The sequence below is a fragment of the Bufo bufo genome, chromosome 1, assembly GCF_905171765.1.
Source record: "Bufo bufo chromosome 1, aBufBuf1.1, whole genome shotgun sequence".
Taxonomy (NCBI): Eukaryota; Metazoa; Chordata; class Amphibia; order Anura; family Bufonidae; genus Bufo; species Bufo bufo.
Genome location: NC_053389.1, coordinates 564,070,222 through 564,087,423, shown reverse-complemented (window position 1 = coordinate 564,087,423; position 17,202 = coordinate 564,070,222). Strand labels below are relative to the sequence as shown.

At 36.6% G+C, this 17,202-nt stretch overlaps 1 protein-coding gene across 1 annotated transcript in view; it reads left to right on the top strand.

Moving 5' to 3' along the window:
* SEMA3A (semaphorin 3A) overlaps positions 1-17,202 on the top strand; it is a 278,725-nt gene that overhangs the window by 215,683 nt on the left and 45,840 nt on the right. The window contains exons 7-11 of the mRNA XM_040413132.1: positions 535-677; positions 6,423-6,537; positions 7,545-7,614; positions 8,069-8,213; positions 12,074-12,293. Coding sequence (XP_040269066.1) covers positions 535-677; positions 6,423-6,537; positions 7,545-7,614; positions 8,069-8,213; positions 12,074-12,293 — 693 coding nt within the window. The remainder of the gene's footprint in view (positions 1-534; positions 678-6,422; positions 6,538-7,544; positions 7,615-8,068; positions 8,214-12,073; positions 12,294-17,202) is intronic.

The window sequence follows — 17,202 nt, the reverse complement described above, 5'->3', positions numbered from 1 at the left end:
GAGTCTATTGGCTCCGATGAGCCGAAGTTATTACTTTGCAAAGTCTTGCGAGACTTCAGGTGTTAACTTTGTAAATTAATTTCTACTGTAAAAAATTTCTAACGAACTTTGGTTCAGTTCCAGGTGGTACCTTGGAACCAAACCTGAGTTCGGTAGCAAGGTTTTTTTTATAGTAGAAATTAATTTACAAAGTTATTACCCGAAGTCTTGCGAGACTACGCAAAGTAATAAATTTGGCTCATCAGAGCCAATACATTTTAATACTGTATGGAGCGCTTGCTCTGTACAGTATACAAAGTTTTATGCGAATCGACTTCACTCATCCCTAATAATTATCTACTCTGGCTAGGAAAGTGGGGCCCTCAGCAAAGAGACAATATTTATTATGTTCATATGTTGTAATATAGCAACTAATCATTTTAAAGTACCAGTTGTTTCAAAAAGAGATTCTAGAGATTAGGAACTGATTAAGTTATTTTATATCTGTAAATAAGTTCTGATGACATTTTAAAAGTATGTTTCTAATTTCTTTAGATCCAAGGTTCATCGGTGCATATTTAGTACCAGAGAGTGACAACCCAGAAGATGACAAAGTATATTTTTTCTTTCGTGAAAATGCAATAGATGGTGAACACACTGGAAAAGCAACACATGCAAGAATAGGACAATTATGCAAGGTAATATAAAAACAAAATTTGGAAAAAAGGAGAGTGCAATTGAAAAAGAAACACAGAAGGTGAAATGCATGGCCAACTTCATCATTCACACATGCAAATGGTGTTCTACTTAACCCCTTAGGGACTTAGGGTGTACCGGTACGCCCTGTTTCCCGAGTCCTTAAGGACCCAGGGCGTACCGGTACGTCCTAACTTTAAAACGCGATTGCGGCATGGTGGGGGTTAATCGGAACAGGATGTCCGCTGAAATCATTCAGCGGGCATCCTGTCACAACGCCGGGGGGTCCCGTAACCCCCCCGTGTCTGCGATCGCTGCAAACCGCAGGTCGTGGGGTGCGGTTGTGGGGGGGACCCAATAGCATGGAAGGCAGCGCAATGTCTAAGGAAGGCATCGCGCTGCCTTCCGGTGATGAGTCTGTGAGATCCAGCCCCCTGGATCTCACAGGCCGGAAGCTGTATGAGTAATACATACAGTATTACTCATACAGCCAAGTATTACTCCAAGTATTACTCATACAGCCAATGCATTCCAATACAGAAGTATTAAAATGCATTGGAAAGGGGATTAGACCCCCAAAAGTTCAAGTCCCAATGTGGGACAAAAAATAAAGTGAAAAAATAGTATAAAGATTTCCCCCAAAAAAATTACGTTTCAAGTAAAAATAAACAAAAACATAATTTTCCCCAAATAAAGTAAAAAATAAAATTGTAAAAAATAGGGGGAAAAAAAAAGTATACATATTAGGTATCGCAGTGTCCGTATCGACCGGCTCTATAAACATATCATATGACCTAACCCCTCAGATGAACACCGTAAAAAAAAAAAAAAAAAACTGTGCTAAATAAACAATTTTTTTGTCACCTTACATGACAAAAAGTACAAACAGCAAGCGATCAAAAAGGTGCTTCCCAGCAAAATACTACCAATCTAACCATCACCTCATCCCACAAAAAATGAGCCCCTACCTGAGACAATCGCCCAAAAAAAAAAAAACTATGGCTCAGAATATAGAGACACTAAAACATAATTTTTTTTGTTTTAAAAAAGCTGTTATTGTGTAAAACTTAAATAAATAAAAAAAGTATACATATTAGGTATCTCCACGTCCGTATCGACCGGCTCTATAAAAATATCACATGACCTAACCCCTGAGATGAACACCGTAAAAAATAAAAAATAAAAAATAAAAACTGTGCTAAATAAACAATTTTTTGTCACCTTACATCACAAAAAGTGTAATAGCAAGCGATCAAAAAGTCACACGCACCCTAAAATAGTGCCAATAAAATCATCATCTCATCCCGCAAAAAATGAGACCTTACCTATGATAATCGCCCAAAAACTGAAAAAACTATGGCTTTCAGAATATGGAGACACTAAAACATGATTTTTTTTTTGTTTCAAAAATAATATTATTGTGTAAAACTTACATAAATAAAAAAAAGTATACATATTGGGTATCACCACGTCCGTATCGACCAGTTCTATAAAAATATCACATGACCTAACCCCTGAGATGAACACCGTAAAAAATAAAAAATAAAAACTGTGCTAAATAAACCATTTTTTGTCACCTTACATCACAAAAAGTGTAATAGCAAGCGATCAAAAAGTCATATGCACCCCAAAATAGTGCCAATCAAACCGTAATCTCATCCTGCAAAAAATTAGATCCTACCTACGATGATCGCCCAAAAACTGAAAAAATTATGGCTTTCAGATTATGAAACTGAAACATGATTTTTTTTGCTTCAAAAAAGAAATCATTGTGTAAAACTTACATAAATAAAAAGAAAGTATACATATTAGGTATCGCAGCGTCCGTAATAACTTGCTCTATAAAAATATCACATGACCTAACCCCTCAGATGAATACCGTAAAAAAATAAATATAAAAAACGGTTTAAAAAAAGCCATTTTTTTGTCACCTTACATCACAAAAAGTGTAATAACAAGCGATCAAAAAGTCACACGCACCCCAAAATAGTGCCAATAAAACAGTCATCTCATCCCGCAAAAACCATACCCTACCCAAGGTAATCGCCCAAAAACTGAAAAAATTATGGCTCTCAGACTATGGAAACACTAAAACATGATTTTTTTTTGCTTCAAAAAGGAAATCATTGTGTAAAACTTACATAAATAAAAAAAAGTATACATATTAGGTATCGCAGCGTCCGTGACAACATGGTCTATAATAATATCAGGATCTAACCTGTCAGACGAATGTTGTAAATAACAAAAAATAAAAACTGTGCCAAAACAGCTATTTCTTGTTACCTTGCCTCACAAAAAGTGTAATATAGAGCAACCAAAAATCATATGTACCCTAAACTAGTACCAACAATACTGCCACCCTATCCCGTAGTTTCTAAAATGGGGTCACTTTTTTGGAGTTTCTACTCTAGTGGCTTCAAATGGGACATGGTGTCAAAAAAAACAGTCTAGCAAAACCTGCCTTCCAAAAACCGTATGGCATTCCTTTCCTTCTGCGCCCTGCCGTGTGCCCTTAGTGCGGTTTACGACCACATATGGGGTGTTTCTGTAAACTACAGAATCAGGGCCATAATTATTGAGTTTGGTTTGGCTGTAAATCCTTGCTTGGTAACTGGAAAAAAAAAATTTAAATGGAAAATCTGCCAAAAAAGTGAAATTTTGAAATTGTATCTCTATTTTCCATTAATTCTTGTGGAACACCTAAAGGGTTAACGACGTTTGTAAAATCAGTTTTGAATACCTTGAGGGGTGTAGTTTCTTAGATGGGGTCACTTTTATGGAGTTTCTACTCTAGGGGTGCATCAGGGGGGCTTCAAATGGGACATGGTGTAAAAAAAAAAACTGTTCAGCAAAACCTGCCTTCCAAAAACCGTATGGCATTCCTTTCCTTCTGCGCCCTGCCGTGTGCCCGTACAGCGGTTTACGACCACATATGGGGTGTTTTTTTCTGTAAACTACAGAATCACGGCCATAAATATTGAGTTTGGTTTGGCTGTTAACCCTTGCTTTGTAACTGGAAAAAAATTATTAAAATGGAAAATCTGCCAAAAATTAGAAATTTTGAAATTGTAATTCTTGTGAAACACCTAAAGGGTTAACAAAGTTTGTAAAATCAGTTTTGAATACCTTGGGGGGGGTGTAGTTTGTAGAATGGGGTCATTTTTGGGTGGTTTCTATTATGTAAGCCTCGCAAAGTGACTTCAGACCTGAACTGGTCCCTAAAAATTGGGTTTTTGAAAATTTCTGAAAAATTTCAAGATTTGCTTCTAAACTTCTATGCCTTGTAACATCCCCCAAAAATAAAATATCCTCCCCAAAATGATCCAAACATGAAGTAGACATATGGGGAATGTAAAGTAATAACTATTTTTGGAGGTATTACTACGTATTATAGTAGAGAAATTTAAACTTGGAAATTTGCAATTTTTTAAAAATTTTGGGTAAATTTTGTATTTTTTATAATTAAAAATGAATTTTTTTAACTTTATTTTACCAGTGTCATGAAGTACAATATGTGATGAAAAACAATCTTAGAATGGCCTGGATAAGTCAAAGCGTTTTAAAGTTATCAGCACTTAGTGACACTGGTCAGATTTGCAAAAAATGGCCAAGTCCAGAAGGTGAAATAGGGCCGAGTCCTTAAGGGGTTAAAGGGAACCTGTCACCTGGATTTTGGGTATAGAGCTGAGGACATGGGTTGCTAGATGGCCGCTAGCACATCCGCAATACCCAGTCCCCATAGCTCTGTGTGCTTTTATTGTGTAAAAAAAAACGATTTGATACATATGCAAATTAACCTGAGATGAGTCAGAGCTTTAAAATATGACTCTTCTCTGGTCACACAAGTAAGATATGTCTCTTTTAATGTTAATTTGCATAAAAGGCGGGAAGTACAAAAATTCATAATACTTATTGAATTCGTCTGCAAATGAAATTAAAAGTGTAATTTATATGTTTAGGGTAACACAATGAACATTTAGAAAGGCTCAGTGAGGGTAGCATAGTAGAGGTGACATGTTCCCTTTAAAGACCCCTTTCCACCAGCTGAGATTCAGCCAGGTAATTGCTAACAAGTGTTTGTAGGAACTCTCGTTAACAATAATCTGCCAGGGAAAAGGAGCCACGGATTGCAAGATGAACGAGCAAAACACTTGTTCATCGGGTGATATAGTATGATTGTTTGTGCAGTCACCAAAATCATCCTTGGTGGCATCTAAACAGCACTCTGCTACCATTAAACAATAACTATTTATGGGAACGAGCAACGACATCAGCGATCACTCCTCCTCATAGTGTGGAGGAGATCACTGCATGTAAATGAGCAGGAGATTGCCAGGAACTAATGCTTCCTTCCTTCCCTACAGTGAATGAATTTTTGGCTAACAGCTCTCTAAGGTTAACTTAACACATGCATCAAAGAAATCAATCAGCTCTTCCAACAGATAGAATCCTGCCAGAGTTCTCTGGTTCCAGCAAAGCTGGATAGTGCCGCATGTCTTCTAGAAGCCATTGACTATAATAGGATGCTGTGCCGATCTGGCCACTCCCCGGCATATTTGTTGGGATTCATCCAACAAAAAACATTGTATGCAGCAACTTTTGTCAGGCAGAATCCTGGCTGATATGCAAGGGAGTGGCCAGATCCTTGCCACATCCCATTATAGTCAACGGGGTCTGGCAGATATGTGGCACTATCCAGCTATGCCGGATCCAGAGAAGTCTGGAAGGCTGTCCTCTGCCGAAACAGCCTGCTACTTTTTTTTATTTTAGTTTTTACACATGTGTGAAAGTATCCTAAGGTTTTATTTACTGATTTCATGGGGATTCATAATAAAAAATGTCTTGCTCTAGCACATTGCTCAAGTATATGGCATATCTATATCTGTTCACTGCTTTACAGGCTCAACCACACCGATTAGCTTATCAGCCTGAAGAAAAAAGTGATTTTATTTTAATTAGATGCTATTAAAACAAGCATTTATCTGACACAGGACTTTAAATGCAACAACTATCCCTTGGATTCTCATCTGGCCCTGGCCTGCCATGGCCTGCAATATAATTTTTTTCAGTTTATTAACTTATTTATTTATTTTTATTCATTTTATGAGGTCAAGAAACCAATCTCCCCCTGCTGCGATTATGCTATGGACAAAATTTCTTAACACTTGAGTTTCTTTTTGCTAAAGGCTTTTACTTTTTACTATTTGAAAAATAAATATTTGGCAACAGATTGATGTCATGTACTTTTACACTCATAAAAAAGACATCTTATTATTTTTAATAAGAGATTGTACACCAGATGTTTAGAGTGCAATACATATGTATATGTATGCCCAATGGCATATGAATATGTTATTCATCAAGAACTCCTCTAGAGTATGTACTGTGATGACAAAAACCCACAAATCCTTATGAGCAACACATTTGAGATATTTTCCAAATGCAAAACAAAATCATGTTCTTTCCCCCAAGAGACTAAACACACTAACATATTGCACAGCAACATAATTTATATCAGAGGATAAATCTAACGTTGTTGGAATGTGCTATAGCATGGGGAGCTTTTTATATGCTGTGCGTTTCATTCACATCACATTTTTTGCAAATGCAGCCTTGATTAAACATATTTGTAGTCTGGTTAGAAGACATATGATAATTGCTTGTTATTTACAGGTTGTCAACATAAAAAAAGAAAAAAAATCTGTTTTGGATAAGTTTACCAATATTTTCCTTTCATTTATTGGCAGAATGACTTTGGTGGGCATCGAAGTTTGGTTAACAAGTGGACAACGTTTCTAAAGGCTCGATTAATTTGTTCTGTTCCTGGTCCTAATGGAATTGATACACATTTTGATGAATTACGTAAGTTTCTTCTATGTATATTAATTAACATATAATTACAATTATTTTTTTAAATAATAATCATTGCCTAGCATGTTCTCACATCAAATATCTAGGCAGTGTTTCCTAGCCAAAGTTCCCAGCAACCCTTGGGCTCTTTCAGCCTGCAGGAATGGCATCAAGGGTTCTCCAGGAGTGGAAACATTTTTCAACGGTTTATCCGTGTTAATACTTTTATAAACCTCCATGCCAGGGTATTGAGCCAATATCACAAAAAATCCCTTGTCTAGTAGCTGATCAGAAAAGAATCTCAATGTTAAAAATACACATTTTTAATTTTCTTCCTTTCTATCCTTCCTGTATATATTTTTTTTTCATTAAGTTTACATACATAACAGGTAAAGCAATATTACATTAAATATTCATATTAATACTGACTCTCACTTGATAAATGGACTGTTCTTCAGCTCAACATATTGTATGTCTAATTTCTATAGAGTTGTATAGTATGAGATGGATGAATATTTCTCCTGAAATATTAAAACTGAATTAACAAAAGGCATTTTGATTTATAATCTATTTTTTTTTTTCAATTTGAAGTGAATGCACTGTAATTAAAATTGGCTTCTCACTTTACCATTTTTTCAGATGCCAAACTGAATCTAAATGCAACAAAGCAATTAAATCGAAATTGAATAAAGTATTATAATCAAAGTTCTTCAACACCAGGGACAGCACTCTAAGCATGCATGCCGATATAGTTTATTTTATTCCTGCCAGTCATTTGTGCACCAAGGCAAATATAAATGTGACAATTTGAGCTATTTCACCAGAAATCCCTTAATCAACCTCAACTACTGTACCGATTCACTTTTGGGATCCATTGTTCAAGCTGTCATTTGGCACCGAGTGCTGCTTGTGCTAAGCTTGATGTTGACCATTTCTGTATTCAAAAATTGTATTGAATTTAGCATAAAAGAAGCAAAAAACATACAGTATATAAGATGCTTTTTTCTCTTCTATTATAGAGGATGTATATTTAATGAACTCCAAAGACCCAAAGAATCCGGTTGTGTATGCAGTTTTCACAACTTCAAGGTAGAACATGCTCTCCATTAATTGTTCTAGCATAGTTGATATATTTAATCATTCATATAAATATGTGACTGATGAAATAGATATAAGGATGTATTTTCCAGATCAGGCCAACTAAAAAGGTTATCCTCATGACACAAGGTGATGGCACATTTCTAGAAAGTATTGCTGTGTCACCTTCATTTCTCCTTGCACAATGGCGCTTACCTTACAACGCCTGTGCAGAGAACTGCAGCACAGCTCCATACAAGTGGGGACCCCACTGAGTGGAAGGTGATGGCATATCCTGACAATATGCCATTTATTTATGTCATAGGAATAACCCTTAAGCTAATAATTTGATTATTATTTTAAATTAATCCAGTGGGATTTTAACTTGTACTAATACCATTGCAAATAGGCAGAATGCCACCTTTGATATACTGAACTGATTATTATTGCATATTTTTTTTTTTAGTAATGTATTCAAGGGTTCAGCTGTATGTATGTATAGCTTGTCTGATATACGAAGAGTATTTTTGGGTCCATATGCTCACAGAGATGGTCCAAACTATCAGTGGGTGCCTTATCAAGGAAGGGTTCCTTATCCAAGACCAGGAACTGTAAGTAGATTACTTGAACATGTATGCTGAATTGCACGGTGTATGAATATGAATCAAAGCTCATGCTTGGAAATGAACTTTCCCTTTAAAATGTGTTCATTACCAATAAATTCCCCTTGAACATTTTAAGGATAATTTTGAATCACTTTGAATTATAGAAATATGTTTATTTAATAGAATGGACATGTGCTAGTCTAAACCTAAAAAGTTCAAATAGAAATATTGTTTTCCTTACCAAAAAATACAAAATTAAAGGAAACACCTTTATTGCCTTATGTGAACCTTAAAAAAAAGTAAATCTTGAACTGCTAATGAAAATTAAATAATTGAATTTTGCAAGTGATAGTGATGGAATGCCTAGAATGTGTGAACTAAGTATAGCTTTGTGACAATATTGATTTTTATTCCTTCTGCTATTTAAATATTAATAACACTGAGATCAAGGTTAAAACAAAGATAATCGATTGTGTCCCTGGTTGTATTTTCTTGAGAAATGTATACTTCTGGATGAAATCTGTTTGCAATAGAATCTAAGCTAGAATATCAAGACCATCAAGAATTTACTATATACTCTAAGTTGGTATCTAATCATGTTCAATATCCAATTGTAATGTGATTTCAATGGGAAAGTAACTTATAATGTATTTAACAGGTAACTGAATACTCTTCACTAATGCGCATTAATCTTCTCTCTTGCTCCCATTGGCTTGAGTGCAGTGAATGTAAACAATTGCGATATTGTGGACATGCTTTATCATAGTAACTTATATAAGGCTTCCTGCCACTTGTCTAATTGATGAAAGCCAATGTGGATTTGTATGTGCTCACAAGAATGGCTAGAAATTTATAACACATAATGCTTAAGACTCACTTCTAAATCTACAATAGCGTGAAGTCTAATAAAGTAAATGGTATAGGTAATAAAAAAAAAGGCTGGATGTGAAAGAAAAAGCTGACACAAATTTTTCCTAGATGTTTCTTTCACCTACTATTAGTCATGTCCGTAAAAAGTTGTAAAATACTCACTGTCCTTTTAGCTATACTACTGCCTCTCTGTTTACCTATCTATTACAAAAAACAAAATGGCTGCACACCATTATATATAAAAACAATAGAGCTAAGAAATGGGGGTCATTCTAGATAAAAGTGGTACAATACAGACTATAAATGAGTATACATGAATAATGGAAGCTCTTAGAGCACATACGTGTCGGGCCCATCTACCAGGCGTCAAGGTGGCTTCCGCAGATGGGTCCCTATCACTAAAGAAAATGCCTCACTTTGGACTAAAGCCTACAATATTCAGGGCAGTGTAGGAACCAGCTACAAACATACTCTGCTCAGAAGTCCCAGGTAGATGGGCGTGTCCAGTCTAAAAGGGGTGCCATCCCCAATATATTACAAGAAAATTTAGACTAAAACCTTCAGGATCACAGGTGCATATCCATGAAGCAAACATAAATACAAAAAACAAGATGGCTGCACACCATTATATATACAAACAATAGAGCTAAGAAATGGGGGTCATTCTAGAAAAAAGTGGTACAATACCGACTGTTTACTTATCTATGTGATGACATCATATTAGCAGACTGGTCAGTCATGGCCTGCTTTAATTATGTCACTGTGCGTGTAATGTCATTGCACTAGCCCAGGCATGGCCAACCTGTGGCTCTCCAGCTGTTGTAAAACTACAATTCCCACCATGCCCTGCTGTAGGCTGATAGCTGTTGGCAGTCTGGGCATGCTGGGAGTTGTAGTTTTGCAACATCTGGAGAGCCTCAGGTTGGCCATCCCTGCACTAGCCCATCATTGGACAGGGCACATGTACCGGTTAACACACAGACATGTAAGCATCTTCAGGAAGGAGAGCAGGGAATCCTGAAGGGAAAACCCCTTTACAAATGTATTTTCTGAAACCGTTATATTATTTTCTATTTTCTCACTATGTCCTTGTGGAGTCATATGGTCACATGTAGCATATGAGATTTAAAGGGAAGCTAGCACTGTGTGTGTTCCATCTGTGGGCAGCACCAAGGACATAACTATAGGACAGTGATGGCGAACCTTTAAGTGACAGAGTGCCCAAACTGCAACCCAAAACCCACTTATCTATCACAAAGTGTCAACACGACAAGTTAACCGGAATACTACAGTCCAGTATAGTATATCTTTCATGTACTTTATCATTTAGCTATAACAGCCTGCCTACATTCAGTGTGCTGCCTGTGCTGTTCATAGCGCGCCTTGCGCTGATAAATGGCAGCAAATGCCTAAGACATATTGGCACACCATGGACATGGTTGCCCACAGAGAGGGCTCTGAGTGCCGCATCTGGCACCTGTGCCATAGGTTCGCCACCACTGCTATAGGGGGTGCAAAGTGTGCAGCTGCACTTGTAACTAAGAGCAGAAGGGTGCCCATAAAGTTTTTCTTCCCCATATGAAGAGACCAGTATTGTAAGTGAAGAATAATCGTTGGTCAGCCATGCTAATCATTTTGCATTTGGGTCCAGGAAGCTACAAGTTCTGGGCAACATGGTTCAGAGCAAAAAGAGCTGAGCAGATTGGTATATAGTTTCGTGAAAAAAAAAAAAAATTCTGTATTACTGTCAATCACTGATAGGACTGCTGAATTGACACCATGTCCAGAATGAGAACAGGTTTAAATAAATAAATTACTTAAAGTTATAGTGAATCTTTTCTTACAAAATTGCATATAAATCTGCTCATCTCTTCCTTCTCTATACCATGCTGCCTGCAAGTAACACAGTTTGTTCAACATGAAAAATGTCTGCCTTTCTGTGAAAGTTTTTTTTTTAGTTTGTAGATATTGATGACCTATCCTGAGGATAGAAAAGTAAATGGTTGGCACTGAAGAGTGATGGTGCTCAGTGGTAGGAAAATCACCCATATATAATAATATGAAGAACCATCAACAAATTGAACGTTTTTCCTTTTTATTATTATTCCATCCACTCATAAATTAGACAGTGGCCAACGTTTCGTCCCTTTCCCACGACCTTGGCTCTTACAAAATGCATTATTTAAGACAACCAGCATATAATACTATATAGTTATGTTACTATCCATCATGGATTTATTTTGCAATTTTTGTAATTTATTTAATTTTTTATATATTTGCTTATAGTGTCTTGCCACAAATTCATGTCAGAATATTTTTACTTTACCTAGGGCATGAACAAAGTCCTGGAAGAGAACCAAAACATTGGCCACTTTGTAATTTATGACTGGATGGAATAATAATAAAATATAAGATATTCATCAATTTGTTGAGTGCTGTGGTTCTTCCTATTATTACTCAGGATAGGTCATCAGTATCGGCTCAATGGGGGTCCGACACCCAGCACCACCAACTAATCAGCTGTTGCAGCTGCCAGTGCTAGAAGCAAAAGTGTGAACAGAGCCAGAAGCAGAGCCAAACTGTAGTATGCTGACACAGCCACTTCAAAGTGGATGGGGCCTACTACTTCTGGCTTCATCAACTGTTTTAGTTCCATTGGTGGTGGCTGCCAAAAAAGCTGATTGGTTAGGGTGCAGTGTGTCGGATTGCCACTGAGCTGAGCGATCTGTAAAATTCAGTACACCTTTAAGCTAATAAGTAATTAATTTATTGTGAGTGGTCAGGAAAAGTAAAAAACTAATCTTTAAAATCTTGAATAGGTAATTTCACAAAACTTAATATATTGATCTATAAAGATCTTATATACAGAAATATGTCTCTTGTCACTTGCTAAAGAAATAAAACTATGGTTGTGAGAAACATTTCTAAAGGCTAATTTTGCATAGCATTGCTGTAATAAAACATATTATTTGATGTCCTTTAAAATGTATTTTTAGTGCCCAAGCAAGACATTTGGAGGGTTTGACTCAACAAAGGATCTCCCAGATGAAGTTATTATGTTTGCCAGGAGCCACCCAGCCATGTACAACTCTGTTTTACCAATCAACAACCGTCCAATCATAATTAAAACAGAAGTGGATTATCAGTTTTCTCAGATAGTGATCGATCGTGTAGAAGCAGAAGATGGACAGTATGATGTAATGTTTATTGGAACAGGTATGCAGGTATTTTTTGGTCTGCCTTTAAAAAGTATATCTAAATCTGTAATTTACAAAGAATACACATGAGATGCTGTATTTGTCAGGCTCAACCGGAAAGTCCTAGTCAGTGCTGAAAATCCTGGTTAAAAGGAATAGCTTAAATATTAACACTAGGATGAGATCACAGTAAAGGGACGTGTGTTAGAAAGGATCTGTTTCATTCTGAGTGTGATATTATTACTAAATGCCGCCATCAAAGTATGCAATTGGGTACTCGGGGTCAGTTTTCAGATTCCTGTGTTGTAAATCTCCTGACTCAGTTCAAATTGATGCCTGACATAAATCAGTAGAAAACTGAACACTGGTTTGAAGCTTTAGCGCCTAACATTTTACATCTGTGGGAAAGTCTTGCAGTTAGTTCAGGAAGAGGGCAAATGTGGATTGAGAATTTAAGTGTGAAATAATTTTTGCTATGGGTGTTATGGTGTCGAGCTCTTACAATTAGTTCCCTTTCTGCTAATCTGATTCTGTGGGAGCTATAAAACTTTCTCTGTCATTCAGATGGATTCTGATTTCACTATAGTTTCTGGCAAAAACACTTTCAGGAATCTGGGTAGTGAGCAATTTCATGTAGTATTCTGCATTAATACTATGGTGAGATCATGTTACTTTGAAGGTGACCGTATTTATAGATTACCACACTTAAGCTGTTTAGTATATATAGTCGCCCTCAAAGTTTATAGATGTACGATATGTTGAATTATTGAATATTGAACTATTGTGTATTTATCGGCTCTAGAATGTATAAACTGTGTACTACTAATTCTTAACTATGATACTAGTATCTCATTATTTTTGCAAGTCTGTATTTGCAGTGGTAGAACTAGGGCCTATGATATTTGCAATAACCAATATAATTTTAGCTGCAGGACAGAAATAGTATAGGTATTTATGGACAATTATTTTGACTAGTGTTCCATCTTTGTCTTCACAATGCATGCCCTGTTCCCTAAAGCAAGCCTAGAGAGTATTACTTTGTATAGGCTTGTCAACCACATTATAATACATATATCTTGTACTTACGAATCTGTATTTGTACGAGTTACATGCAATGTATTGTCCAAGCTAATTAAATGGCACTTGTAGTATTGCAAGCTGTGACAGGCTTGAAGCCTATATGTTGCCCTCAGGTTGTTCACATGTTTTGGGCATATGTAGAATAGTAACACTCTTGAGTAGACACTTGGTTAAAGCTGACAGAAATGTTAATTAGCACATCACTGTGAAACCTAACAAGATGACCAAATGATACTAAAGAGTAAACTGTCTGTCTGACCTGAGCAAAGCATCAGTAGACACCTGTGAGAGAGGAAATATATACTGCACCATTTGTCTTGACAGGTGAAGATTATTTATTAAGCGTTTCCAAAGTATAACTAAGAACACTAGCACCCTCATAGCACTGGTTTGATACCACCATGATGAATTATTAATAGACAAGTTTAATTATACATTATCAATTGTCTTCTCATCACCATTCCTTACAAACATGGTGATTTGGCTAAAAGACAGCTGCTCTTCATCTCTTCTAAATGGGAAGTACGTAATCCAAACTGAACAGACCATGGATGCCTGAGTATTTCTTTACTTCCGTAGATAATCCCTATCAATGTCACAGTCTTAAATCCCAACATTTAAACATGATGCTAGCAGTCAAAACAACAAAATGAAGGTCTATAACATTTTTTGGGCTAAAAAATATCCTAGGGTTTAAAAATGCTACATAGGATGTAATGCCATAATATAATGCAAGGTACCCAGAGATACAGTATGATGATAGATAATTATTTGCTATATTTGATACATATATAGCAAATAAAATAAATAAATAGCTTTGTTCTATCCTGTAGCGTGAGTGACTCACCAAGTGCAATCAATGTCTCATGAATCAATTCTCTAAATATATGATCTGAGGTAATATTTCAAATAGTGGAAGAACTTCTGTCATTAAAGTGAATTAATAGTCCTCTTATCCTTTAGCCAAGCTGTAAACTGGAGCCTATTGATCGCAAAAGAAGTAGATGTTTTAATTTGTGTGAAAGTAGTTGAAATTCTACTCTTGAAAACTTGATCTGCAGCTCAGATACAGTGCAGCTTTGGTACCTGAGGCCTGATCACAGTCTCCATAGTGATTAACTTATGTTACCTTTGACCTCTAAAGTTTCTGCAGATGCAGAGGCTCCAACATTTACATTGAGTGTTCTTCAGAGAGAGCCAATTCTTTTTAATGAAGGTGCCCAGAGGTTAGTTGTCAAGTTTCACCCTTTCGTTATCAAAGTCTGCATCTAACCTAAAACATTTATGGTGTAATAGGTGTTGAAAGTTTTCACTACAATATTTTGTTCTTGACACATTTTCTTTCAGAACTTAAATTAAATTCAGCATTCAAAATACCTTTCACTTTTCTTTGGAAATTTGTTATAATGAATCCATTCCTTGCCTTCGGAAAACATCACAATGCACTACTATACTATGAGTAGGTTATAGTGAAATCACATGGACATTTCTAAATAGCTATGGGATCACATGCATTCTGTCTATGGATAGTTTGTTGTTGTAGCCTACAGACACGTTTTGTCTGGATAAGCAGCTGTCCTATTCTTCTGGCAATCCAGAATATTTCAAGTTGTTTAGATGTCTGTTTGAGTTGCTTTGATCACATTTAATTATTTAATCTTTTGCATACTGGGGTATCATTAAGAAAATATTGTGAAGAACCACCAAAAAAAGTATATTGAACATGTCCATGTCCGCTTTTAACTTTTTGCTACACTTTACCATTATCATAGTGCACATAGGCCAGATCATTAATAAATTGTACAGTTTTTGTTAATCTATTCCCTAAGAATTGTCCCTAGCAGGAAGTCCTTGGCTCGAAATCAACTTCAATTGATGTTGTCTTCTGTGGGATATTTGGGGAGCATTGCCAACTTGACAACAATTGCTATGGGAAATAGAGATTTAAAGCTGTGAAATCTTTGAGCCAAACAAAATTGTTGGCCTATTACCTTACCCATTTATGTAGGTAATAACCCAAAGTTATACCTTATTATATTTACAATTTGAAAAAAATGACCAAACAAATGTAGAAATCAGACCTGACCCCTATATACAGAGCCCACACCAGACTCCCCTTAATACAAACCTCAGGCTAGACCCCAAGCAATACAGACCCAAGACCAGACCCCATTTATACAGATCCATTTAATTACTTCCTGTTTCATGACATTCTATTACATCATGGGTGGGTGGGCCTTTAAAGTTATATATTGGAGGATTATAGCTCCTGAGTCCATGTCATCACCTTTGACATACAATAGAAATCAAAGCATTTAAGTGTTTTGCCAGTGGCAGGGTATAACAAGATTCCTGATGTTGAATAGCATAATGCACTGATATAAAGAAGTACTACAGTGTATTATACAAGTGATCAAGCCCCCAATAGGGAATAGGAAAATGTAAAAAAAAAATGAAATAAAATGTTTAATAATATTTTCCCATTCAAATGTTATTTAATGCGTAAATAAAAACACTTTAAAACATAAAAATGCATATTTGCAATTAATGTGTCCATTTTGACCTATCCTTAAAGGGGTTGTCTCATCACAGACAATGGGGGCATATGGCTTGGATATGTCCCCATTATCTTTTAGGTCCCGCACTTATATCGAGAATCGAACCCCGAAAGTGGTGGAGGGCATACTGCGCATGCACAGCTGCCCTCAATTAATTTGCTATGGGGTCGCTAAAAATAGCCGAGCGCTGGCTTAGCTATTTCCGTCAAGACCATAGAAGTAAATAGGGGTAACAGCCGGTCATGCCTGGTGCGCTCCCATTCACTTTTATGGGGAGCGTGCTTGGTGGTGGTCGGACCGGAGTCTTCCAGCCACCACTTTGCGGGGCTCCATTCTCGATATAGCTGTGGGTCCCACCTCTGGAAACCGCATCTACACTGAGAACGGACCCTTGAAGATTGTGGAGGGCACACTATGCGGTGCGCGGTGCCCTCCCATTGAATCCTATGGGAAGAGCGCTTGGCAGTGGCCACATTCCACGGTCCGTTCACAGTGTAGGTTCGGGTCCCAAAGGTGGGACCCACACCTATAAGACAATGGGGGCATATCCTATCAATATTCCCCCATTATCTATGATGAGACAACCCCTTTAATGGGTTAATAAAGAATTAACCACTATATATACTGTACTGACTCCAGATCTCAGAATATATTGTCCATTTCTGGTCAGATCCCAGACCATAGCCCACATACATAAAGACTCCAGACTCAGGCCAAATTTTTTTACCAGAGTCTCCTAGATATTCTGGGATTCTTCGCAAGTATGGCATTATTATGTAAGAGCCCGATCCAGTGGAGGATATTCAGATGTTTTGGTGGAGCAGTCTAAGTAAGGACATACAAGATAAAACAGCCTATAGCAAGCAATCAGATCACATGTTTTCATTCACTAGCTGTGGGAGATATGACAGAATGAATTTAATTTACTGCTATGACTCACTGTGTGGTTAATATGTTTCTACATTAGTTTTCAATAGTCCCATACCAATGAAGCTTACAGTCTAGTTTTACCTACATACAAAGATAAGATAAACTGCTAACACTTACATATCTGATTTCTTAATAGATATTTACTGACAGATGTTTGTATAAGTCTGACAGATTCCTTCTAGACTTTAACTTGATGTGATCTGTATTATAATTCACATGAAAATGAATGTTTATCAAACTATGGATGAGCACTTAGCAGTCTTAAAAAGTTATAAACTGTTAAAATTTTAGTCTGCACATCTGACAAAAAGCCAGTCATTACAATTTATTGTTCAAAGGGAGGAGCATGGGAGCAGACGT